We start from the raw sequence: 26,534 nt of genomic DNA, 5'->3' as shown, positions 1-26,534 counted from the left end.
ATTCCTTTCAAACACTGTAAATGGCCAGTTGGGAAAGCCAGGTATAATTTTATGTTTTGGAGTAAAAAGCACAAAAGTTGGAAGTGCTAAAGTATAAATCCATAATCTTTTTAAAGCCCATCTACATTCATAGGCTCACTAAATTTTACAGAAGAGGTTTGGAAAGTGTAAGTTGACTAACTAGGCCACTTCAGTCTTGCAATTACATCTTTCCAGAGTTCCAGGAATATTTGTCCTCCAGTATCTTTGGGTCGTCACTCATCAGAAAGTCCTTCATCCAAAGTTTCAATCCCCACAGGGTTCCACAATTATTATTACTATTTTGGTCATTGCAAGCAGGGTTTATTAAAGAGGATTTTTCACTCCGTCTTTTTAGCTATAACTTAAACACATTAAAATGCACATTTCTACCACCTCAGAAAGTTCTCTCATGTTTCCTTCTAAGTAATTCTCCACTCAGTTCAATAGGCAACCACTGATCTGATTTCCATCATCATATTTCCATTGGCCTGTTTTAGAACTTGAAACAAATGGAGTTATATTTGTTTATATTTATATATATAATTATATTTGTTATATACCTTGTGCTCTTGTGTTTGGCTTCTTTAGTTCAGCAAATGTTACTGAAATTGATTCATCCATGTTAAATCTTAATACTTTACTCCTCTTTTTATTCTCATAACTTTTTCTTTTGGGAGATCTTAAGACTCACAAGAAGTATAAAAATACGAAGAGTGTACAAGAGTTTTCGTGTACCTTCCCTCCAGCTTTGCTCAGTGGTAATATTCTATATTGTTTGTTGTTATTGTTCTGTCACTAAATCACGTCTGACTTTTTTGTGACCCCATGGACTGTAGCCTGCCAGGCTCCTCGGTCCATGGGATTTCCCAGGCAAGAATACTGGAGTGGGTTGCCTTTCCTTCTTCTGGGGATCTTCCTGACCTGGGGATGGAACCTGAATCTCCTGCTTTGCAGGCAGTCTCTTCACTGCTGAGCCACCGGGCAACTGACTCCAGTCTTGCCCGGGAAATCCCATGGACAAAGGAGCCTGACTGGCTACAGTCCATGGGGTCACGAAAAAGTTGGACATGACTTAGCAACTGAACAACAACAAAAATATTTTACGTACTGTAGCTTGTTGTTGAAACCCAGAATTGACATTGGTACAATACTAGTTAGCTAGACACTAACTAACACTGGTACAATACTAGTTAGGGAGACACTCTATTCTGCTTTCACCAGTTTTTATATGCATCTTTATGTGTGTGCATGTGTGTGAGTAGTGCTACAGAAGTTTATCATCTGTGCAGATTTATGTAGCCGCCAGCACAGACTACAGAATCGTTTCATCACTATAGAGAAACTCCCTCTGTAGACACACACAGACACCTTCTCCCACCCCTAACTCCACTGTTCTTAATCACTATAATTTATTATTTCAGGAATGTTTTTACATGGAATCATGCAATATGTAATTCTTTGAGATTGACTATACTTACTCACCCTAATGCCCTGGGGACCCATTCAACCCATTCAAGTAATTCTGTGTATCAACATTTCATTCTTTTGTGTGTGTGTGTGTGCTTTGAATAGGTTTATTTGTATAACATTAAGTCTTGTCTTTCTGATGTTTCTCTTCTTCCTCTTTGCCCTTTTTCCTTTCTGCCTAGGTCCTGGATGGAATGGAGAGGGCTCCTACTCAACCTCTAACTATCTTTTCTGAGAGTGGTCAGAGAGTTCTTAAACAGGTCTGTTGATTCTGTAGTATACAAATGCAAGTTTGGGTTATAAAGTATTTGGTTTCAACCTAAACAAAGGATTGAATTAAGAAGTAGCCTTTTTAAAAAAGAAGCCATTTTGATCTCAGTGTCCTCAGGGTATTTACTTTAGCAAGCTGCATTTGGCATGTGAATTGGACCCAAAGTGACTCAGTTAAAAAGATCTGCTTAATAGAAAAGCAGTTGTCATGTCTTTATCAGCATTCTTTATTGCTGAGTAGCTGTATGGCTTTGTCAGTTTATCCATTCATCTGTTGAAGGACTTCTGAGTTGTGTTCATTTTTAATTATTTCCAGGATAGCTGCTGTGAACGTTGGTTTACAGGTTTTTATGTGAACTTAAATTTTCATCTCTTCGGGTAGCCAGCAGTATGATTGCCTGTTAAGTGTATATTTAAGAAATTGCCGAACTTTTTCCAGAGTGGCTGTTCCATTTTAGTTTTCCTCCAGCAATGTATGAGAAATACAGTTGCTCTGGGATCCTTCCCAGCACCTGATATTATCAATAATTTTTATTTGGGTATTCTAATCAATGTGTAGTGGTGTCCCTTGTGATTTTAATTTGCCTTTCCCTAGTATTTAATGATACTGGACACCTTTTAAAATCCAGCATCTCACATGATGTGTCTTGTATATAAGTTAAATAAGCAGGGTGACAATGTACAGCCTTGACGTACTCCTTTACTAATTTTGAACCAGTCCATTGTTCCATGTTCAGTTCAAACTGTTGCTTCTTGACTCACATACAAGTTTCTCAAGAGGCAGGAAAGGTGGTCTGGTACTCACATCTCTGTAAGAATTTTTCCGTTTGTTGTGATCCCCACAGTCAAAGACTTTAGTGTAGTCAGTGAAGCAGAAGTAGATTTTTTTTGGAACTCCCTTGCTTTTTCCATGATCCAGTGAATGTTGGCAGTTTGATCTCTGTTTTCTTTGCCTCTTCAAAACCCAGCTTGTACATCTGGAAGTTCTTCGTTGAAGTTCTACTGAAGCCTAGCTTGGAGGATTTTGAGTATTACCTTGCTACCATGTGAAATGAGTGCAATTGTCTGCTAGTTTGAACATTTTTTGGCATTGCTTTCCTTTGGGATTGGAATGAAAACTACCCTTTTCTGGTCCTGTGGCCACTGATAAGTTTTCCAAATTTGCTGACATATTGAGTGCAGCACTTTAACCACATCATCTTTTAGGATGTTAAATAGCTCAGTTGGAATTCCATCATCTCCACTAGCTTTGTTCATAGCAATGCTTCCTAAGGTCCACTTGACTTCACACTCTAGTATGTCTGACTCTAAGTGACTGACAATACCGTCATGGTTCAGTCAGTTCAGTTCAGTTCAGTTGCTCAGTCATGTCTGACTCTTTGCAACCCCATGGACTGCAGCACGCCAGGCTTCCCTGTCCATTACCAGCTCCCGGAGCTTACTTCAAACTCATGTCCATCGAGTCAGTGATGCCATCCAGCCATCTCATCCTCTGTCACCCCTTTCTCCTCCCACCTTCAGTCTTTCCCAGTATTAGGGTCTTTCTGGTGAGTCAGTTCTTCATATCAGGTGGCCAAAGTATTGGAGTTTCAGCTTCAGCATCAGTCCTTCCAGTGAATACTCAGGACTGATTTCCTTTAGGATAGACTGGGGACTCTCAAGAGTCTTCTTCAACCCCACGGTTCGAGAGCATCAATTCTTCGGCCCTCAGCTTTCTTTATAGTAAGCTCTCACATCCATACATGACTACTGGAAAAACCACAACTTTGACTAGATGGACCTTTGTTGGCAAAGTAACATCTCTGCTTTTTAATATGCTGTCTAGGTTGGTCATAGCTTTTCTTCCAAGGAGCAAGCATCTTTTAATTTCATGTCTGCATTTACCATCTGCAGTGATTTTGGAGCCCGAAAAAATAAAGTCTTTCACTGTTTCCATTGTTTCCCCATCATGGTTATCTAGGTCATTAAGACCTTTTTGTATAGTTCTTCTGTGTATTCTTGCCACCTCTTCTTAATCTCTTTTTCTGCTTCTGTTAGATCCGTACTGTTTTTGTCATTTACCTTACACATCCTTGCATGGAATGTTCCCTTGAGATCTCCAATTTTCTTGAAGAGATATCTAGTCTTACCCATTCTGTTGTTTTCTTGTACTTCTTTGCATTGTTCACCTAAGAAGGCTTTCTTATCTCTCCTTTCTAATCTCTGGAACTCTGCATTCAGTTGGATATATTTTTACCTTTCTCCCTTGCCTTTTGTTTCTCTTCTTTCTTCAGCTATTTGTAAAGTCTCCTCAGACAACCACTTTGTTTTCTTGCATTTCTTTTTCTTTGAGGTGGTTTTGGACACTGCCTCCTGTACAATATTACAAACATCTTTCCATGGTTCTTCAGGCACTCTGTCTACCAGATCTAATCTCTTGAATCTATTTGTCACCTCCCCACTATGTAATGTTAAAGGATTTGATTTAGGTCATACCTGAATAGCCTAGTGGTTGTCCCTACTTTCTTCAATTTAAGCCTAAATTTTGCAATAATAAACTCATAATCTGAGCTACAGTCAGCTCTCAGTTCAGTTCAGTCGCTCAGTCGTGTCTGACTCTTTGCGACCCCATGAATCACAGCATGCCAGGCCTCCCTGTCCACCTCAAACTCCTGGAGTTTACCCAAACTCATGCCCATCAAGTCAGTGATGCCATCCAGCCATCTCATCCTCTTTCGTCCCCTTCTCCTCCTGCCCCCAATCCCTCCCAGCATCAGAGTCTTTTCCAATGAGTCAACTCTTCACATGAGGTGGCCAAAGTACTGGAGTTTCAGCTTCAGCATCAGTCCCTCCAATGAACACCCAGGACTTATCTCCTTCAGGATGGACTGGTTGGATCTCCTTGCAGTCCAAGGGACTCTCAAGAGTCTTCTCCAACACCACAGTTCAAAAGCTTCCAATTCTTCGGTGCTCAGCTTTCTTCACAGTCCAAGTCTCACATCCATACATGACCACTGGAAAAAGCATAGCCTTGACTAGACGGAACTTTGTTGGCAAAGTAATGTCTCTGCTTTTTAATATGTTATCTAGGTTGGTCATAACTTTCCTTCCAGGGAGTAAGTGTCTTTTAATTTCATGGCTGCAATCACCATCTGCAGTGATTTTGGAGTCCCCAAAAATAAAGTCTGACACTGTTTCCACTGTCTCCCCATCTATTTCCCATGAGGTAATGGGACCAGATGCCATGATCTTAGTTTTCTGAATGTTAAGCTTTAGGCCAACTTTTTCACTCTCCTCTTTCACTTTCATCAAGAGGCTTTTTAGTTCCTCTTCACTTTCTGCCATAAGGGTGGTGTCATCTGCATATCTGAGGTTATTGATATTTCTCTTGGTGATCTTGATTCCAGCTTATGCTTCTTCCAGCCCAGCGTTTCTCACGATGTACTCTGCATTTAAGTTAAATAAGCAGGGTGACAATATACAGCCTTGACGTACTCCTTTTCCTATTTGGAACCAGTCTGTTGTTCCATGTCCAGTTCTAACTGTTGCTTCCTGACCTGCATACAGGTTTCTCAAGAGGCAGGTCAGGTGGTCTGGTATTCCCATCTCTTTCAGAATTTTCCACAGTCAGCTCTAGGTCTTATTTTTACTGACTGTATAGAGCTTCTTCATCTTTGGCATCAAAGAATATAATCAGTCTGATTTTAGTATTGACCATCTGGTGGTGTCCATGTGTAGAGTCGTCTCTTGTTTTGTTGGAAGAGGGTGTTTGCTATGACCAGTGTGTTCTCTTGGCAAAACTCTGTTAGCCTTTGCTATGCTTCATTTTGTACTCCAAGGCCACACTTGCCTGTTACTCCAGGTATCTCTTGACTTTCTACTTTGCATTCCAGTCCCCTATAATGAAAAGGACGTCTTTCTTTTGGTGTTAGTTCTAGAAGGCCTTGTGGATCTTAAGAGAACCATTTGACCTCAGCTTCTTTGGCATCAGTGTTTGGGGCATAGACTTTGTTTACTGTGACGTTGAATGGTTTGCCTTGTAAATGAACTGAGATCATTCTGTCATTTTTGAAATTGCACCCAAATACTACCTTTCAGACTCTTGTTGACTGTGAGGGCTACTCCATTTCTTCGAAGGGATTCTTGCCCACAGTAGTAGATATAAGGGTCATCTGAATTAAATTCAAACATTCTCGTCCATATTAGTTCACTGATTCCTAAGATGTCACTGTTCACTCTTGCCATCTCCTGTTTGACCACATCCAATTTACCTTGATTCATGGACCTAACATTCCAGGTTCCTATGCAATATTGTTCTTTACAGCATCATACGTTACTTTCACCACCAGAAAGTAGAAGTGTTAGTCGTTCAGTCATGTCCTTCTCTTTGTGATCCTATGGACTGTAGCCTGCCAGACTCCTCTGTCCATGATATTCTTCAGGCGAGAATACTGGAATGGATTGCCTTCTCCAGAGGCTCTTCCTGACCCAGGGATTGAACCCGGGTCTCCTGCAGTGCAGGCAAATTCTTTACTGTCTTAGCCACCAGGGAAGCCAGACACATCTACAACTGAGCATCATTTCCACTTTGGCCCAGCCATTATATTCTTTCTAGAACTATTAGTATTTGCCTCCGCTCTTTCCCAATAGCATATTGGACACCTTCTGATCTGGGAGGGCTCATCTTCCAATGTCATATCTTTTCCCTTTCATGGATCATAGCCTTGTCGTAGTGAAGGGGCCTGCGTAACTCAGTGAAGCTATGCCATGCAGGGCCACCTAAGATGGACGGGTCATAGTGAAAAGTTGAGAAAATGTGCTCCACTTGAGGAGGAAATGGCAACCCACTCAAGTATTCCTGCCTAGAGAACCCCATGGACAATATGAAAAGAAATTATAATCAACTAAAAATAACTGCATGCGTGTGCAGCTGGGGCAAAATATGAACAGTAAGATACAAAAAGACCGAAACACAACCCGTTTCCGTGTTCTTGACTGGAAAATCCCATGGCCAGAGGAGGCTGGCGGGCTATCATGCATGGGGCTGCTAGAGAGTCAGATACAACTTGACGACTAAAGACAACTGCCACTTCTGCGGTGCCAGGAACAAAAGCAGGATATCATGCATGATCCCTGCACACAGTACCTCCAACGGTGTGGGCAGAATACCTTAACCACTGCTGTCTATCTTTACGCCATTTAAGGAGCCACCTCACAGTTCTCCCTTGGGGAGGGGAGATGAGCACGGGCACCAGTTACTGTTCTTAGTCCCTTGTGCTGTGGCCCGAGTCCCCATAAAGCTTTACCCAAATTCCTTGTCTGGCCTCTTATCTATTTCTGTTGATTCAAGAGTCCAAGGACCCTGACTGGTAACAGTAGGACCTCTGACATAATGCTCTGTTGATTGAATCTGCAGGTATGGAATCTGAAGGCCGACTGTATATTCTCCTAGTCTGTGGCATATCTCATCATTTTTCAATAGTCTTTCAGAAAAAAAGGGTTTACATTTTGATGAAATTCAGTTTACCAGAATTTTCTCGTATGCATTATGTTTTGATGTCATCTCTAAGAACTTGGCCCAACACCAGGTTGCAGAACTTCTTTTATGCTTTCTTTTAAAGTTTTACAGTTTTCCATTTAGATCTGTGGTTCATTTGGGGGTAATTTTTGATGGTGAAGGACAGGGAGGCCTGGCGTGCTGCAGTCCATGGGGTCACAAAGAGTTGGACACGACTGAGAGGCTGAACAAGAACAACAGTGAAGTTTAGGTGCAGAGTTTTTAAAAATTTTTTAAAAATTATTTATTTAATATTTGATTGCACTGGGTCTTCACTGCTATGTGTGGGCTTTTTCTAGTTGTGAAGAGTGGGGACTACTCTCTAGTTGCAGTGCCTGGGCTTCTCTTTGCAGTAAAATTTTCTTGTTGATGAGCACAGGCTCTTGGCACACAGGCTTCAGTAGCTGTGGCTCTCGGGCTTAGTGGCTGCATGGCGTGTGGAATCTTCCTAGACCAGGGACTGAACCTGTGTGCCCCTCACTGGCTGTACCACCAGGAAAGTCTCCATAGTTTTTTACATATGGATATCCACTTGTTTTTTTGCTCAGAGGACCATCTTTTCTCCACTGAATGGCTTTCGCACCTTTGTGCAGAAATCAGTTCGTTGTTTTGAGTGGTGAAGTTGGGCTCTTCTGGCCCCTTGGTCTCTGTGTTTATCCCTTTTTCAGTCTTACACTGTCTTAGTTACTCCTGCTGTGAGGTAATTTTTAAAATCAAGTAATGTGAGTGTTCCAACATTTCTTTTTCAAAGTTGTTTTTTTAACAATCAGCTTATCTGAAGCTACCAAAAAAAAAAAATCTTAATAGAATTTTTATTGAAATAGTGTTGAATCTATAGAACATTTTAAAAAGAGCTAGTATCCTATTTACTTCAGTCTTCTTTGATTTTTTTTTTTATCAGCCTTTTGTAGTTTTCTGCATGCACATCTTACACATATTTGATATCTGTCCTTTTTAGGCTATGGTAAATGTTATTTTTAATAATTTTGGTTCCTGGGGACTTTCCTGGTGGCTCAGTGGTGGAGAATCTGCCTGGCAATGCAGGGGATGTGGGTTCAATCCCCTATCTGGAAAAATCCCACATGCTTCTGGGTGACTTAGCCTGTGCGCCACAGCTGTTGAGCCCATGCACTGCAGCTACTGAAGGCTGTGTGCCCTGGAGCCCGTGTCTGCAACCAGAGAAGCCGCCACACTGCAGTTCGAGAGGAGAGTAGCCCCTGCTTGCCACAACTGGAGAAATCCTGCTTGCAGCAACGAAGACCCAGCACAGCCAAAAATGAATAAATTTTTAAAAACTTAATTTTTCTAGGTTTTTGGTAGTTTACTCCTAGTATGTAGAAATGCAGTTGATTTTCAGGTATGTACATGACGTTCTGCAACTTTGCTAAACTCATTTGTTGTTTCCAGAAAAAGCTTGTTTTGTATGTTCCATGGGATTGTCTGCTTAGACAATTTTGTTTGTGAAAGAGACAATTTTTTTCAATCTTTCTAATATCTTGCCTTTTGTTTCTTTTTCTTCCCTTTTTTGCTGCTATGCTAGTACCCATGTTGAATAGGAGTGGTGAGAATGGACATCTTCACCTTGTTCCCCATATTAGAGGAAAAGCATTCACTTTTTGACCAGTAAGTGTGATGTTTGTTTAAAATTTTTGTATGGATGCTTATTCAGGCTAAGGAAGGTCTCTCTGTTTCTCAGTTGCTGAGTCCTTTAATCATGAATGGCCATTGCATTTTTGTCAAATATTTTCTATATAATCATTTGATTTTTCTTCTTTAGTTTATTAACATTGTGGATTATGTTGATTGAGTTTCAAATATTGAAGCAGTGTTGCATTACTGGTATACACTATACTGGGTCATGGTGAGATATATGTAAAGACATACATGCACACACATATATATTGCTGGGTTTTGATTTGCTAGTTTTTTGTGAAATTTTATGTGTATGTTTATGGAAGATTTCTTGTGTGTCTGATTTTGGTATCAGTGTAATGGTGGCCTGCCTCAAACGGAGTTGGGAAGTGTTCCCTCCTCTTCTGCTTTCTGAAGGAGGTTGTGTAGAATTGGTTTTATTTCTTCCTTAAATGTTTGGTAGAATTTATATTGGAAACCATCCAGAGATTTCTTTCTCATGGAGCTTTTGACTACAAAATCTGTTTCTCTAATGAATACAGAGTTATTCAGGCTATCTATTTATTCTTGGGTAAATGTCAGATGCTGTTATTTTTCAAGGACTAAGCCCAGTTCAGGTAAGTTGCCAAATTTATATGTGTTGATTTGTTCACAAAATTCAGTTTTATATTCTGTAGGGTTTGTAGTTGTATCCCCCTTTTCATTCCTGAGATTAGTAACCTGTGTCTTTCTTCCTTATTTGTTTGTCAGTCTGGCTGGAGAATATTCATATCTTACATTTTTGCAGGTAATCCAGACGATTTGGATTTCCACCTGCCTGCTGTGGGCTGTAGTTCTAAAGTCAGCTCAGTTTTTAAATTTCCAAATTTTTTTTAAAAATTTATTATTTGTTTATTTTTGGCCGCACTGGGTCGTCTTTACTATACATGAGCTTCTCGTTGCGTTGGCTTGTCTTGTTGCAGAGCGTGACTACAGGCTCAGTAGTTGTGGCTCAAGGGCTTAGCTGCCCTGAGGCAAATGGGATCTTCCCAGACCAGGGATCGAACCCATGTCCTCTGCATTGGCAGGTGGATTCTTTATCACTGCACCACCAGGAAAGTCCCCAGCTGAGTTTTTAAAGCATTTGCAGTGCTATTTGGATCAGTCCCACGTGTGTGCCACCCAGTGGTCACTTGGGGACCTTTGGTTGTACGTTACCTCATAGCTCAGTTGGCAAGGCTTCTGGTTTGCTGTGTAGGGTCAAACCTGTACACGTAAGCTCCAGGGTGAGTCCAGGAGCTCACACATAACTTCCTAGGGTGTCTCTCTCGATCTCCCTCATCTCTATAATGTCCTCAATACCTTCTGATGCCCTTGACCCACCCTTCCTAGTCCCCCAGCCAGAAAGATAACTATACTAGTTTCCCTGGGCTTCCATAATGAAATACCACAAGCTGGGTGACTTAAGCAACAGAAATTGATGTTTTTACAGTTGTGGAGGCTGAAATTCCACGATGAAGTTTCCTGCAAGGATGGTTTCCTTTGAAGCCTGTCTCCTTGCCTTCTTGTTCTGTCCTCACACGGTCTTTCCTCTGTGCATGCCCATGTCTGTGTCCCAGCCCACTCCTCTTATAATGACACCAGTCGTGTTGGATTAGGCCCGCCCCTAATGACTTCACTCTACCTTCATTACCTCTTTAAAGGCCATCTCCAACTGCTGTCACATTCTGTGATACTGAGGGTTATCAGTATAGGAACTTGATGGGGATACAAGTCAGCTGAGAACAGTGTGGCTTTAGTTCATCTGCTCTGTTGTGGACTGCTTGCTGCTATTTCTACATCTGGACCAAGGAGGACAGGAAACAGCAATGGTATTCTCTCCCTGCTCTTGGAATCCCAGCTCCTCTGCTTAGAGACAGAATTCCCCTCCCTTAGAGCTTTAAGCCTCTGACCACCCACTGCTGCCACCAGCACTAAGGTATTGCATGCAGGCTAGGGCAGGAAACAGATAATGAAAATTGAAATGGAATATTCTCCCGACGCCCCCACCCGCCCAGATCAGAAAGAGAGGGCTTCTTTTGGAACTCTTTCTGTCTGCACCTGATGAAAACTTCGGAGTTTCGAATTTAGGCCAGGCAATGCCTAAGGGAGAAAATCCGAACTCCCCACCAGTTTTATGGACTTTTGAATTCTGGTCTTTTTTCTGATTGACCTGCTACCGTTTGCTTCCTACCATCCTTGGGTCATTGCTCTCTACGTTGAAAGGGTCTGTAGTTGAGTTAGTATGATAGCTTGGGCAGAGTGTATTTACTCTATCTTTCCTTGAATCCTCACCATGTACTTTGGAGTATATGTTAACTTTTTTTTTCTTAAAAAAAAAATTATATATATTTATTTATTTTATTTACTTACTTGGCTGCACCAGATCTTAGTTGCGTCACGTGGGATCCAGTTCCCTGACCAGGAGTTGAACCCAGGCTCCCTGCATTGTGAGCAAGGAGTCTTAGCTACTGGAACTGTGCATTTTAAATTGTGTTCAATATTGTCGTGTTGATTTCCAGATGTAAATTCCAATAAAGAGTATCTGAAAGTGGCTTTTCCCCTACAGTTTTGCTGATACTCGTATGTACACGTTTCTACATTGACATCTGTATTAAAGGTCCACAGCTAGGAGCAGGCATCCCAGTGCTGCCACTCACCTTGAGCTCATTGCTTGTGGCATCTGTACATCATCTCTCATGTGTCAAATGGGTGTCTTGAGTCTGCTTGGGCCACTATAACAAAATATGGTAGACATGGTAACTTATAAACAACAAATTTCTGAAGACTGGCAAGTCCTAGATCAAGGTGTCAGCAGATGTGGTGTCTGGTGAGAGCCTGCTTACGGGTTCATAGCTGTCCATTTTATCCGTGTCTTCAGATAGCAGAAGGCATGAGGCAGCTCTCCAGGGTCTTCTTTTCTTTTTTAATAAGGGCACTGATCCCATTTATGAGGGCTTTGCTTTGGGACCTAATCACCTCCCAAAGAGTCTGTCTCTAAATTTGTCACATTGGGGATTGGATTACAGTGTATGTATTTTGTTGGTGGTGGTGGGGGGGAATACATTCAGTTTATTTCAGTGGAGATAGTAATGCCTACCTTTTAGGGCTGAGGGGCAGGCGAGTTCCCCAGTTCTCTCTCTACAAGGATTGGAGGAAGTCTCTGGGTTTGTGGGCAGCTGGCCGGCCCATGAATATCTGTAGGCCTGAGACCTCAGAGAGGTGTTGGTCACGGCCAGCAGGGCAAGCAGTGGCTCAGCTGGTTTACCTACAGCTTGTTCCCCTGGTGGGGAAAAGGGTTAGTCTGACCGAATATAGTTCAGTATGTGGTGAAACCCACGTAGCCAGAGATGCTCGGGGGGGTCTACAGATTGATCAATCAGTATATAATGTAAAAATAAAGGAACATAACGTGTCATATATTGCATGTAAGAGGCCTAGCTAGCATTGAATCTCTACTCTGTTTTTACCACATACTGAATTGTATTTTCCCTGGAGAATTTCATGCATGGAGGAGGCTGGCGGGTTACAGTTCATGGGGTTGTAAAGAGTCAGACACAACTGAGTGACTTTCACTTTCATTTATATATATATATATATATCTGATAACGTGTATTATTATATATGTTAACATGTATTAATATATGTATATTATACTGTATATATGCATATTATGAATTACATATGTTATTTGACATATTTAGAAATCTAGATAGCATGTTTGTTTTTTTACTACATACTGAGTTGTATTTTATATTTATTGTACTTTTTTTAGATCAGAAAACAGTGAAAACTCATTACAGGATGGTCTATGGGAAGAGGTGAATATCTGTAGTCATGGAGGGATTTTCTCAGAGCAGCCCAGAAGGAGCTAGTGTCAGGCCACCCTCTGCCTCCTCCCTGCTCTCCGGCCTGCCTCTAACAGAGTGGTCTGTAGGCTTTGTCACTTTCCTACAATGTACGATGACCCTTCTGCTCTGGACCTGCCAGGAGCCTTTCAGGAGCTGGGCGTTTGGAAAAGTGGGAAAAAGGCTACATTGGGAAAAGGCCCAGATGCCAGGCCCTTCTGGGGGCCCTTGGTGCCTGGACAGGCTGGACTCACTGAGCTTCTTAGAGCCCTGTCGTCTGCTCCGCAACAGCTGGGTCCTGTCTGTGCTGCTCACCTTGGGCTGAGCAGAGTCGATGAGTTGACTATGGAATCTGGAAATATAAGAATGATTATGCTGTTGCTGCGGTTTACTCGCTAAGTCATGTCTGACTCTTTGCAACCCCACAAACAGTAGCCTGCCAGGCTCCTCTGTCCATGGGATTTCCCAGGCGAAAATACTGGAGTGGGTTGCCATTTCCTTCTCCAGAGGATCTTCCCGACCCAGGGATTGAACCCGCGTCTCCTGATTGGCAGGCAGATTCTTCACCACTGAGCAGCCAGGGAAGCCCAACAATGACTATAGTTAACGTTTATTTATTGAGCGGGTGCTCTGTGCTTGGCACCGTGGCAGGCATTTGCATACCGTATATCTTATTTAATGTAGTGTTCCCTCACAACTTCTCTCAGAGGTTGTTGTTATTACTAATGTATTTATTTCTATCGATGATACACTCTATACAGAATTCAAAGGGCATAAAGATTCTTGCTGTGAGTCTCTAATTGAATAATTCTGACAAATTAATAGTAGAGATAAAACAAATACGGTAAATGGTAACAGTTGTGGAATCTTAAGTGGTCAGGATGGTCGTTATACTATTATACTGTTCTTTCAACTTTTCTGTATGTTTGAAACTTTTTCATCCCAAATTTGGGGGGAGGGAAAGTTAATTTCCCCGCATCCCCATCTCTCTTAGGACATTTCCCTCGCAGGAGACAAGTGTTGCTACGTTTCCTGCTTCTCCTTGCAGAGATAATTCGAATTTTATGAGTGTGTTCACACACACTTAGATTATGTCTGGTATTGCGTTGATAGACATTAGGTTTTGGAAGCTTTAGAAGAGTGCTGCCTAGAAAAGGTCATGCAGGTGAATTCCCACGGACCCTTCTCCGGGGTCGGAGACTGTTTTGTCCCCCAGTTTCACCTGTAGAGGGCACCCTCTCCTCTTGAGTGGCCGCAGCAAGCTGCAGCAGCTTCAGAAAGGACCTTCTCAGGGCTGCTGTCCTGTGACTCATGAAGAAGGGGTCCTCTAAAAGTATAAATGCTTCTGTTCTCTGGCCTTAGCCACATTTTTTGTGGGAAGCAAAGCTAAGACTCTGAGCCCACATTTTGGCTTTTCAGTAGCAGAGGGAAAGGTTGCTCAGAAAGCTTCACCCACATGCTGTAGCATGAACTTTCAGAGCATGAATAAAACTCTGCATTTCCAGGCACAAGGAACACTTCATAGCATCCTGGACATTTTGATGTCGATTACTTGACTAGAGTTAAAAAATTCTTTTTTGACCAAAGGAAAGCCATTTTGTTTAATAACATTGAAGTGAAGTGAAAGTCTTTCAGTCGTGTCCCACTCTTTGTGACCCCATGGATTATACAATCCATGGAATTCTGCAGGCCAGAATACTGGAGTGTGTAGCCTTTCCCTTCTCCAGGGGATCTTCATTAGACCTCCTTTATAAAACACTGGGGTTGGAAAATAATACTAGCCTTATTCTAGTCTGGTTGTTACGTAACTTAGGGAGACAAGATTTCTTCACATTATCTCTGTATAAAAAAGAACAGTATTATAATAGTGAGTACAAAATTTTTATTTATTTATAAAAATGCTCACTTATTTGGCTGTGCTGGATCTTAGTTGTGGCATGTGGGAACTTTTTACCTATGGCATGTGGAATTGAGTTCCCTAACCAGGGACCGAACCTGGGCCCCCTGCACTAGGAGCGCAGTCTTGCCTCTGGACCAACAGGGAAGTCCCAGGAGTTTTGCCAGTTTGAGAATGTTATATAAATGGAATCATGCAGCATGAAATTTTGTTTTTTTCCCACTTAGCATAAAGCCCTTGATATCCATCCAAGTTATTGCCTGTATCACCAGCTTGTTCATTTTTATTGTTGAAAATAATTCCATGGTCAGTATGTACCACAGTTTGTTTAATCATTCACCTATTGTAGGACATTTTTTGGTTGTTTCCAGTTTGGGGCTATTGCAGAGCAAGCGACTCTGAACAATCCTGCACAGGTTTTTGTGTGAACATAAGTTTTCATTTCGTTGGGATAAATGCCCAGGATTGCGATTGCTGGGTTGTAGGATAAATGTATGCCTAGCTTTTTAGAAGCTGCCAAATTATTTTCCAGAGTGCTGTACCATTTCACATTCCCATCCACAGTTTTCTTTTCATACAAAATGCTATTGACTAGTGTTAGCACAGCGGCACAAGGCCAAAGCCACGTGAGAATCTGAGATATTTTTAATTTCTAGAGAAAATTAATATACATTAGATGGAGGAGAAAAGAGAGCTCAGGACTAATCTCCTTGTTAGACCACAATGCCCCATGTTTATTATCCTGGGTTTTCAGAATGATTCTTCCCTCACCATCAAGCTAACCTTCGATTGGAAAGCCGCAACATTGCACAGGCCACTGGGGTGTACCCCTGACCTCTGACCCCTGCTTGTATTCTGTCCCAAGGCTCCCTAGGAAGCTTGGTCTCATTGTGGAATGTTCTACCTCTGAGAATAGTCATTTAGACACCTTTTAGAGTCATTTCAGAACCACCTCCTCCCAGGGGCTTCTGTATTTACCCCGCTCGCCAGGTCCCCAGCACTGAATAGCATGAATGTGTCTGTCCACCCTGACCCCTACCGTCTAGGCTTTAGTTGTTAGGGTCCAGGTGTCTGGTCACACACTTACTTGGACAAGTAGTAACAACTGAACCTGAATTTGCTCCCCTGTACAGTTGAGGTGATAGATTATAACAGTACCTACTAATAGGGCTGAGGACACAGTGGTGAACCAAGATGAGGCCTTGTCCTCAGGGAGCAGAACTAAAAGAATAAAACTACAGCGTTCAGCCCAGCCTTTGACATGTAGTTGAGAAACGTTAGTTGTTTCATTATGGTAGTTAAACTCAATACTTGTGTATGGATCTGAATGGAATATGAGCCCAGTATTACCCATCAGGTCTAGTATAGACTCGTTCATTGTAGTCAGCCATTGATTACCATTAATTGTTAGGAGGTATGCTGGTTTCATCGCGTTGCTAAAGTCAGCTCAGTTGCTGACCAAGGTCACTCCATTTTATGCTTAACACTTAGAATTATTCTGAATTTAATATCTTATGTCAAGTTCAGTAAAAGTCTCTAACTTGTAAACATATAGCTTAGAAAAAAGTGTTGTTATTCACTGTTGCAAAAAAATCCCTAACAGTGTGTTCGGAGGTTCATATATTATCAAAAGCCTCCCGTAACAATAAAGAACAAATTCATTGTTTATAAAAAGCAACACATTCATAAATAGTTAATCAGAAATACAAAATTTAGCAGGGGAAAAAACCCTTACAGGAATTTGATTTTTTAAATTTGTAAAGATGTCCAAAAGTTGGCAAGGAGAAAAAAAAAAGCAGCAGCAGATGACAGCTTGAATGAATACTGACAAGAGTATTTGACTTTTAGGCAAACTGTTCATTATGCAATTGGTCACTGAGCAAGCTGGTCACTAGGATATGTAGTTCTGGTCAGAGTACTCTGTTCCTAGGCCAGAACCAACATGATGGCCTTGGGCAGGTTGGCTACTGTTGGTAGGGCTGGATGGAAGTGTCCTCTTGGATGAATCTTAAGCTATAGGAAGTGGGGAGAGGGATATGGGGCCTCTCTGACTTCTACATGGTAAATGGGGGCCTTGTTCCCTTCTGTGACCCACACAACCACAGAGGCCCCCAAATAGTAACCAAAAGAGGTTCATTACAGTAAATGAATAGACAGGGTAAGGTAACATTGACTCCAGTCACCGTTCATCAGCCATCCAGCAAAGTGACTTTGCGAAAGTACTCTAAGCTCTCCTCAGCCTGAGTTTACTCGTGCATAAAATGTCAGTGTGGACTTAGATGGTCGCTGCCATCCCTGTAAGCCCAAGATTTCCTGAGATTTCACTGCTGTCAGGACTCCTCCCAAGCTCTGACCTTTCCAGAAGGCTGGAGGCTAGAATGGAGATAAGGAGTACCATTTTTTTTTTTTTTTTTTTTTTTTGTGAGGCGTTTGAAGACAGGCATGACTTTGCTATAGCAAAGGTTAATGTTCCGTGTCTCAAAGATCCATTTCCCTAGGCTCTCGGAATGTAAATGTTAAAGTGATGAAAACAGCGAAATCTAGCTCCGTTTCATTTGAATCAGGGCTCCTCACCCCTCATGGTGTAGTCCTGGAACAGAGGGTCTCCTCTGTGGCCTGCAGCTTCATAAACTTGGGTTTAGGTTGTCAGCACTGATTTAAACAGATTTGGTAGTTCAGTTTGCTTCTGGGAAAGAACTGACATTCCCAGTGGGGTTTGGGGGCTAACAGTGAAACCTGAGCTGGCTTCTTGCCTCCCTGGAGGGGCAGAGTGAGTCAGATGTTTGCACAGACGGCTGTGGTGTCAAATCCTCAAATTCATAGGCCTTATGCTTTCTCCGCTTCAAACCAGAAAGGTGTTGCAACACGGTTTTAATTGCTAAACCTTAGGTGCAAACCCAAATCTCTGGGTTTATTAAGAGTTGGGTGTGAAAGGCTGTGAATACTGGCTGTTTTCTGCCAGGTGTGTCTCTTTGTTCCTCCTTCACTCATTTGCTTCCGTGTTTATGCCTAAAAACCCAGACCAAAGGGTTTAACCCAGACCTCCAGGTGCTAGGCCTGCAGCGGTGGCTATGGTTTGCCTTCACTTTGCTTCCTTGCTGAAGTCTGTAGACCTTGTATTCACCTCAGTCTGTTGAGAACAAGCAGCTCTTGAATTCTTCTTGCCATAGTTGGTATGAATCTCAGCCCACAACTCCGGTGGGCAAGAAATAAGGCTTGCTTTCCCAGAACTCCACTCTGAGTGCAGGTCTCTGTCCTGCTGAGGTGTGGTGTAAAGCCTCTAACGGCAGTCTGTCCTGGGCACATCCATCCTCTCCTCAGCAGTACATACATACTGAGTGTCTCTCGGTCCCGGAGGTTTAACCAAGACCAAGGTTGGGGAGAGGGAGAGCTCTAGCTCTGGGTCATCAGTCACATGGTTGGTCACAGGACCTGTTGCCCATGTTGACTTAAAAATATGAGTAGTCACGATCTAAAAGCTGAGAGTTATGTTTTGTTCAGTAGGAATTTTTAGGACTTCAAGCCTGGGAGACAGCATGTCAAGTACCCCAAAGGGAACTGGCTGGGAGGGCTGGGGGTGTCGGATTGTATAGAAATTTGCAACAAAGGGAAGGTAGTCCAAATATCAAAAATATTTTTGTGAATTAAAGAAAACCAGGTATCTCAAATTAAGGAATTCAGTGCTTCTCTGTGTATGGGAAGATGCAAGTGTCTGGGCTCACTGAAATCATCCCTTTCAGCTGCACCTCAGCTATCTGGGGCCAGTATCCTCTGGTTTTCCTCAGTGCTCACCATAGGGAGTGGCTGCAGCCCGGTGGCTGCTGGATCACAGGTATCCTTCTCCTTCCTGGTTGCCCTTCGGGCTCAGAAATTCACATTTGGAGAGCCTAAATCGCAGATGACTGTGACATCCTTGTTTACGGATACGGCGGAATACTCCACTGCTCACCTGTGTGGCCCCTTTGGCTCCAGGGTCCTCTGCTGCTTTCCTGACATTGTGGGGCCCCAGGAATATTTCTGAGGTTGTCCCTCGGGCTGGTTGCACCACCTTTCATAGGCTTGCAGACTACGGGCGGCATTCCCAGGATCAGTTCCCTTTTCAAGTAAGAGGAAGGGAGAACGGAAAACACAGGAAGAACCGACGGTGTGGATTAACTCTCTCTGGCGTAATCCAGGCTGGTAGTCAGTTCACCCTTTACTCCAGCTCCGTGTTTCTACATGGGGGATTATAGGCATCTACTTTTTCAAAAGGGATAATTAAATGTTAAGAAGTAATCTCCTCTTAACATCCACTGAGTACATTCTGAACCCTGGCATTATCCAATTTAATCAGCACACCTGCCTTTTGAACGAGGAACTATGGTTATATCCATTTTTTTACAGATCTGCACACTGAGGTTCAGGAAGATAAGAAACTTGCTAAAGGTCACAGCCAGTAGTGAGAGAGTTGGGATTTGAATCTCAGTCATCCTGACTCTAAAATCCAAATCCTTATTTGTAGGCGGTGCTCAGCTGCATCCTAAATGCTCAGCAGTAATGCCAGACCTATAAGCCTAGGGTGGAGTTTAAAAACTTCTATTTCCATGAAATTTGTGGTATAGTTTAGCCCTCCTCTCAGTGGGCTGTGAAACAGCACCCAGCAGTTACTCCAGCTGCCAGGCCCATGTTATAAGCTCCATAAATGCTTGTTACCCGATTGATTGTGCATCTCACAAGCAATTTTGCACTTGAAATAGTTTTGTGACTGGTTCAGAAGTGGCCAAAAAAAGTCAGAAGTTGCTGGCGGCATTGTCTTCCCTAAAAAAGTAAGAAATACCCTTCTAGATCTGTTAAAATTTTTTTTTTTTGCCTGTTGAGGTTCCTTCAATTCTTTCTTCATTTGGGCTTCCTAGTCCCAGCCAGACTCACTCAGAATGGGATGCCCTGCAGGGTTTTGGCACGGCAGTAAGAACTGGCCTTTATATCCTGGCTTGGACACTTGCTGTTTGTGTGATCCGGGCTCATCATACACCTGTCTGAGTCTCCACAAAATTTCTATAAAACAGGAGCAATAATAAAAACTTATGTCAAGGATATTATGAGTGTAGATAACAGTTACTCAATTCCTAGTTCTTATCTTTGTTAATTAAATCTATCAATTTAGACATTAAACTTAAGGTCCTTCTGAAAACTCTTTACGAATGCCATGAGTGAAAAAAAAAAGAATGTCATTGATGGATAGATTAAGCTATTCACGTTAACCAATACAGCTTAAAGATGATGTTCCAAAAGGATGTTTTCAGCAGCAAGGAAGAGAAAATGCTGACCCAGACTGGCATAAATAGTAAGAAAATATGTCATCCAAAGGTGTGACTGTTGAATCAGTGGCTCACTGGTGTTGGTAAGGACCCAGGTTTCCCTTCTCTCATCCTCTAGAGTAGGCTGTATCTACTGGTGGTCACAGGTTAATGGGAGCAGCAGGTAAAGGCATCCTACTTGGATACAGAATATCCAGAGGTAGAGCAGAGGGGCTTTTATTTCAGTTTCTTCTTCTTGGGAGGGCTTTCCTGATAGCTCAGTTGGTAAAGAATCCGCCTGCAATGCAGGAGACCCTGGTTGGATTCCTGGGTCGGTAAGATCTGCTGGAGAAGGGATAGGCTGCCCACTCCAGTGTTCTTGGGCTTCCCTTGTGGTTCAGCTGGTAAAGAATCCGTCTGCAATGCGGGAGACCTGCATTTGATCCCTGGGTGGGGAAGATCCCCTGGAGAAGGGAAAGGCTTCCCACTTCCATATTCTGGCCTGGAGAATTACATGGACTGTATGGTCCATAGGGTTGTGAACAGTGGACGCGACTTTCACTCACTCACTCATTTTTTTTTTTTCACTCACTCACTTTTTAGAAACCAGGAACCCTTTCCCACAGTCATCCCATCAGATATACCTTACATTGCAGCAGGCAGAACTGAGATACATGCTAGAGTCTAATGAGACCCCTAAGGTAGAATTAAACCAGTTAGGAATAAGTCACGTTAGGGAGGATGGCTCCTTGAATGAAACACAATTTCCATTAGCAAAGGAAAATGGGGGAGGATTGCTTTGATCACCTCTTCTGCCTGTTAGTGAGGACGGATTCCTGCCCTGTGGTGTGGGGATGACCAAACACACGACACTTGCCGATGGCCAGGTGAGACTGACAGCAGTTGTTAGTCACTGGTACCCTCAGCCTTGGGGAGGAGGATGCCACACACCCATGCTGGGCCACATGGGCGTACACTTGGGAACCGAGAATACTCATCACAAGAGGTGAGGTACCACTTGCTGCAGGAGGAGCTGATTGGCTTTTTGGAATAATTCCATGGGCTGGCATGAACTGAAGCCCACTTCTCAGGGTTAAGCAGGAACTGTGCCTGATGCCCTCGACAGGAAGGGTTATATGGCTAGGGAACCTTATGGGTGCAGAAAAATGAATAAGGAGACTTGTGTTTAGACCATTTAAGGTCTTCCCAATTTTATCAGACGTCAAGGCAGCACATAATACAGAGCGTTAATTTTAGGACTTAACAACACAGATATGGATGTGGAATATATTACATGTGGCAGATGACCATCCATCTGAGCATCCATCCCTTCCTGCCTTTTGTCATCCACCCAGCCATCCATTATCCATCTGTCCATCCACCCATCCTGCCGTCCTCTGTATCTTCCACAAAGGATTGACATTATGACTGCTTCTCTGGTTAGTTTCCATGGCGTCCATCGCATAGTTGTTTGAGAGTAGTCAACATTTGGATCAGTCCTTCTAGTCCTGTTGCCAACTCTTCACCTTTCTCAACTCTGCATTTGCCAGTAGAGTCAACTCTTTTGACCCTGGAATATGTTTGTTTTCTGCCCTACTTCTGCTTTTGCTATAACCATCCTCCTTTCTTTTAAACGACTTGACCAAATTTCCCCTCCCTTGAGCCAGCTCCCTCATCACTCAGACACACTTTCTGTCCCTTCCCTGAATTCTGGTTCTTGCTCGTGTCAGCCCAGAACTGGCAGGGCAACTGCTTTGTGAGAGTACATAACCACACACTCCTGTTGTCACTGCACTTACCATCAAAGTGAAAGTGAAAGTGTTAGTCGCTCAGCCGTGTCTGATTATTTGTGACCCCGTGGACTGTAGCCTCCCAGGCTCCTCTGTCCATGAAATTCTCCAGGCATGAATGCTGGAGTGGATTGCCCATTCCCTTCTCCAGGGGATTTTCCAAACCCAGGAATCAAACCCACGTCTCCTGAATAGCAGACAGATTCTATACTGCCTGAGCCACCAGGAAAGCCCATTTTCCTTCAAAGTCCTGTAAAAAATATTTATGATGTAGGTACAAAAGCAGTGTGACTAGAATCTCTAAGTGAGCATTTATCTAGCATCTGGCATGTAGAAGGCACTCAATAAAAAAGTGTAGAAATGGTCAATAAAACACCTGAATAACTCTAAAATTTTAAACATTATTTTTAAAAGCCTGCATATTGATTGATCTACAGAGAATTTCAGAGCTCAGAGAAATGATTTCTCTCAATCTAGGTCACTATTTGACTGGCTTCAACATTTGCTGCACACACCCTTAGAATTTTCACGTTATCTATGCACTATCTATGTTATTACCAATGTTTCTTTAAATTGACTCATTTTAAAACCTATTCTAGCTCAAAGCAACAGTATCTGTGATATTGAGGACTTTATGTTCTAGTTATTTTCTGGTATCTTAGAAAAAAGCACAATTCAGATATCAACTAATTGTCTAGGTGACACCTGAACTTCTTTCATGTGCCACAGTTGGGAAATTGTAATCTTGTTATATTCATATTTATATCTTTTATGATAAAAAGCCAGTGCGACACAAACACACCATTGAATGTTGGCTTCTGTGTGCTTCTATATGAGCATTTTATTAGAGGCAAGAGACAGAGCATCAGTGGTTTCCTGGGGCTAGAGATGGAAGTGAGGTTGACCTTGAACAGGCACCAGAGGACTTTCTGGGGGTAATGGAAGTATTCTAACACTGGATGGTGGCGATGTTGTACACTATATATGCTTAGTCGTGTCTAACTCTGTGACCCCATGGACTATAGCCCACCAGGCTCCTCTGTCCATGGGGTTCTCCAGGCAAGCATAGTGGAGTGGGTTGCCGTTTCCTCCTCCAGAAGATCTTCCCGACCCAAGGATCGCATCCACATCTCCTGTGTCTCCTGCATCTCCTGCTTTGGCAGGCGGGTTCTTTACCTAAACTAGTGCCACCTGGGAAGCCCGCGCACACTGTATGAATTTAGAAGAATTCATCAAACTGTATATTTTAAATGGATACATTGAATGGTTCATAAATTGTATCTCAAAGAAGAGGAAGGAGGAGAAGTAAGAAAAATGATCACCCAGCGAGATGCACGAGGGAGTTTCTGGCGTCCTGGTGATTGTTTCTTGATCTGGGTGTGGGTTACACGCTGTGTTCACTTTGTGGAAAATTCATCACACCATTCATTTATGTTTTATGCACATTTGCTATATGAATGTTATATGTCAGTAACAAAATTTACTAAAAACAAACAAAATCAGCCGAGGTGGGGGAGGGGGACACAGTGCCTCTCCAAGTGATAAAAATTTATTACTTTCCTATTTATTATTTTGTATAATCACATTACCCTGCCAATTTAGTCTCATGACATTATAGGATCAGGTTTGGTCTATCTTAATGCAGAAAGGGTTATAAAAAGATAATATTTAGCTTGTTACACAAATGCTATAAGAATGTCAGCGGAAGCCATTGTTTAATTATCCACTGCTGTTATCAACATGGACAATATTCAACTTGCAACCAAAATAAATAGATGTCTTAAGAGACCTTGGTGGAACAATCGAATCACCAAGTCTCAAAAAGTCACCCCCTCTCTTAGCGCAGTTCTCCTGCTGCCTGCCAGAGTTTCAATTCTATATTTATCTTTCCAGATCAGCAGTAGAGCAATTAGTTATTATAATAAGAGCTACCAGTTTATTGTGTGCCGACTTTATGCCAGGCTCTGCATTAGCAGAGTTTTCCACACTTTAATTGCCTCACTTCACTGTCATAACAACCCTGACACAGAGTTGCGTTATTCGACTTTATGGTGGAAGAAACTGTGGCTGAGGGTCCAGACCCATGCTGCTGGTGACAGGGCCAAGTGAGTCAGCTAGAGTCCCACCCCGCATGCTCTGGTGTCTCGGAACCTGATGTCAGGCACAGGAGATAAGTGACACGTGTAGAATTCTGAATCCTGAAACATGGCTCTTTACACGGTTACTATAGTTACTTCTCTACACGATGCTCTCATTTTTTTTTTTTTCCCGGCCAGGATAACAATGGATCCACTATTAGCCAGTGAGGTTTTGAACCCCCACCATCATCGTGAAACCCAAGGACATTTCAGTAGGTTTAAAATAATGTTGCTGCCTTGTAAAGAGACCTTATATTTCAGAAGCCCCTGGGACATGAACAGATCCTCTTCTGTGGCAGCTTTACAAATATTGTTATTTGCTCTTGTGTAAAACATAGGGGCTTTCTGAAGGTAATACAGCTATATTTCAGGCAGAGTCCCACAGGACTCCTTGATAAAAGCGATGCATTTGGGTGTTGGGGGCAGGGTACACGGGTGTTCCCATAGTACATAGGGGGAGGGGGAGAGCATTCAGGCAGGAGGGCATGTGGAAAAAGAGGCTTTGGATGTGTTAAGAAGAAGAGAATCAGCCTGAGAGGGACTGGACAGAGGGGACAAGAGCTGTGTGCTCTGCTAAGCGAATGAGGCTCTTGCTAAACTAGGAAACGCATGCCGAGGAAATGGCTTGGATTAGGAGCAGGCAGGAGGACAGCAGGGGCCTGCAGTGTGTTACTGACAAGCATTTAGAGCCCTGAGCTGTCAGGGAGGGTGAGAACTCAGAATCGGGAGTCGCCGTGCCTCCTGCGTGCCAGCTGGCCGTGCCGTGGCCAGGCGGTTTTCTTCTCTCTTGGCTCAGAAGGACTCTGAAGGCCCGTGAACTTCTCACATGTGGCCCGCTGAAACGCTCGGGGGGCTACAGACAGAAGCCGACCTCCTGATCCCTTTAATTACAGAGTCAGAACGGTGAAGAGGCTGGTGACATCCAAGGGACGACCACGGGGCCTCTCTCTCAACACTGGTGAGAACCAGATGCCTTCCCCTGGTTCTGTAGCTCCAAGCTGAGCTTTGGAAGCCGATTAAAGGGATTAGACGTAATAGGTAATTAGAAACCTTATAAAAAGGAAAAACGCTCTCGTCAAATTTACCAAAGCGTCTCCATGGCTGGAAGTGGGGGAGGCATTGGAAACCTTGCCGGCTGCAAGTGGGTGGCCCAGAGGCTGGGGCAAGTGTGCGGAGGGACTGGAGCCGGGCCCCAGGGTGGAGCCGGGAGTCTGTTCAGAAATGGATTTCCCGGCAGGGCAGCCAGTGGGCAGAGGGCTAAGGAAGCCTTTACCAGCCCCAGGAGAAGCTGGGATAGTGCCACCCGTGGCACAAGGATCAAAGGTGACCGAGGGGGAGAGAGGGAGAGGCGCGTACAGAGGAGGCGAGACCGAGCCCCGAGAAAGGCAGAGGGGAGTGGGCTTCCCCACGGGCCGAACCCTTGGCTCTTCAGCACACCTCAGGAGGGGCGTTGGGAGGGGTTCAGCCGTGTCTTGAAAAGTGAAGCATAAACGTGTTGGTTGCTCAGTCGTGTCTGACTCCTTGCGACCCCATGGACTGTAGCCCTCCAGGCTCCTCCCATCCACGGAATTCTCCAGACAAGAATACTGGAGTGGGTTGCCATTCCCTTCTTCAGGGGATCTTCCCAGCCTAGGGATCGAACCCGGGTCTCCCTCATTGCAGGCAGGTTCTTTACCGTCTAAACCACCACGGAAGCCCTCAGCCAGGTCTTGGGTCCAGATAATTCATACAGCTGCTTTGGGGTCCTTTACCTCCTGAGGTCCCAAAAGACTGTCCCCATCCGAGGAGGGGTTGGGGGGGGTAATTGAATCACCCCAAGTGGCCAAATGTAGGTTTAGCCCCCAGATGACCTGCTTGGACTCTCCAAGCAGTTGGTTAGCATCCCCTGACTTTTGGGGGGCACCTTCCAGCCCAGGGGCTTTTCTCAGCCTGTCTGGGATCTTTGAGACATACACACCCTCTCTGGTCCCCACAGGACCTCCGCTGGGACGCTCCGCAGTCTGGGGAAGCCTCCTGAAGGCACGCAGACTTTCTTTTTGCATATGTCTGGCCCACCCATCTGGAGGCCCCAGGAGGCTGGGGGGACCTGAGGGGCTCTGGTGACACGGTCAAGGTAAGGTGGCAGGGGGTGCGCCCCGCTGTGGTAATCATCCGAGAGAGTCACGCTGCTTTGGGGGCCACGTTTCATTTGCTGGTTCCATTTCCCATCTTGTTTGCGCTTTTCTCCTTGGTGCCCTTTCGTTTCTCCCTCAGTGAACCTCCCCACCCAGGCTTGTGGCTGGGGCTCTCCCAGGTGAAGCCAGACTCCCTGAATGAAGGCTGAGACACGGCGTGCTCTGTCAGCAAGGTCTCCTCCCACTGGGTGACTGACAGTCATAAACAGACTGTTTATGCTCAGTGGGGGCAAGCAGAGGGGATGGTCTCGGAGCCCAGCAGTGGGGACGGGGCGGGGAGGGAGAGGCCAGGGAGGTCTCCCAAAGAAAGGGGGAGCCGGTGCTCATTCCTGCTAGAGTTCCCAGATAAAATACAGGACGGCTTGTTATTTAGTGCAGTATTTGCGACGTACTTAAACAATTATTCGTTGTTTATCTGGAATTCAGATTTAACTGAGCATCCTGTGTTTTCCTTTGGTGAACCTGGC

At 43.7% G+C, this 26,534-nt stretch overlaps 1 protein-coding gene across 16 annotated transcripts in view; it reads left to right on the top strand.

Moving 5' to 3' along the window:
- Window positions 1-26,534, top strand: part of KCTD6 (potassium channel tetramerization domain containing 6) — a 44,457-nt gene that overhangs the window by 2,295 nt on the left and 15,628 nt on the right. For 5 of the 16 annotated variants that reach the window (XM_020907809.2, XM_020907808.2, XM_020907810.2 and 2 more), the window contains one exon: window positions 1,671-1,748. In XM_020907809.2, coding sequence (XP_020763468.2) covers window positions 1,683-1,748 — 66 coding nt within the window. In that variant the 5' untranslated portion in view covers window positions 1,671-1,682. The other 11 variants (XM_070455820.1, XM_070455815.1, XM_020907835.2 and 8 more) reach the window with 9 other exon arrangements.

This window comes from Odocoileus virginianus, chromosome 26 (genome assembly GCF_023699985.2).
Source record: "Odocoileus virginianus isolate 20LAN1187 ecotype Illinois chromosome 26, Ovbor_1.2, whole genome shotgun sequence".
NCBI lineage: Eukaryota > Metazoa > Chordata > Mammalia > Artiodactyla > Cervidae > Odocoileus > Odocoileus virginianus.
This window is presented reverse-complemented; position numbering and strand designations above follow the sequence as displayed.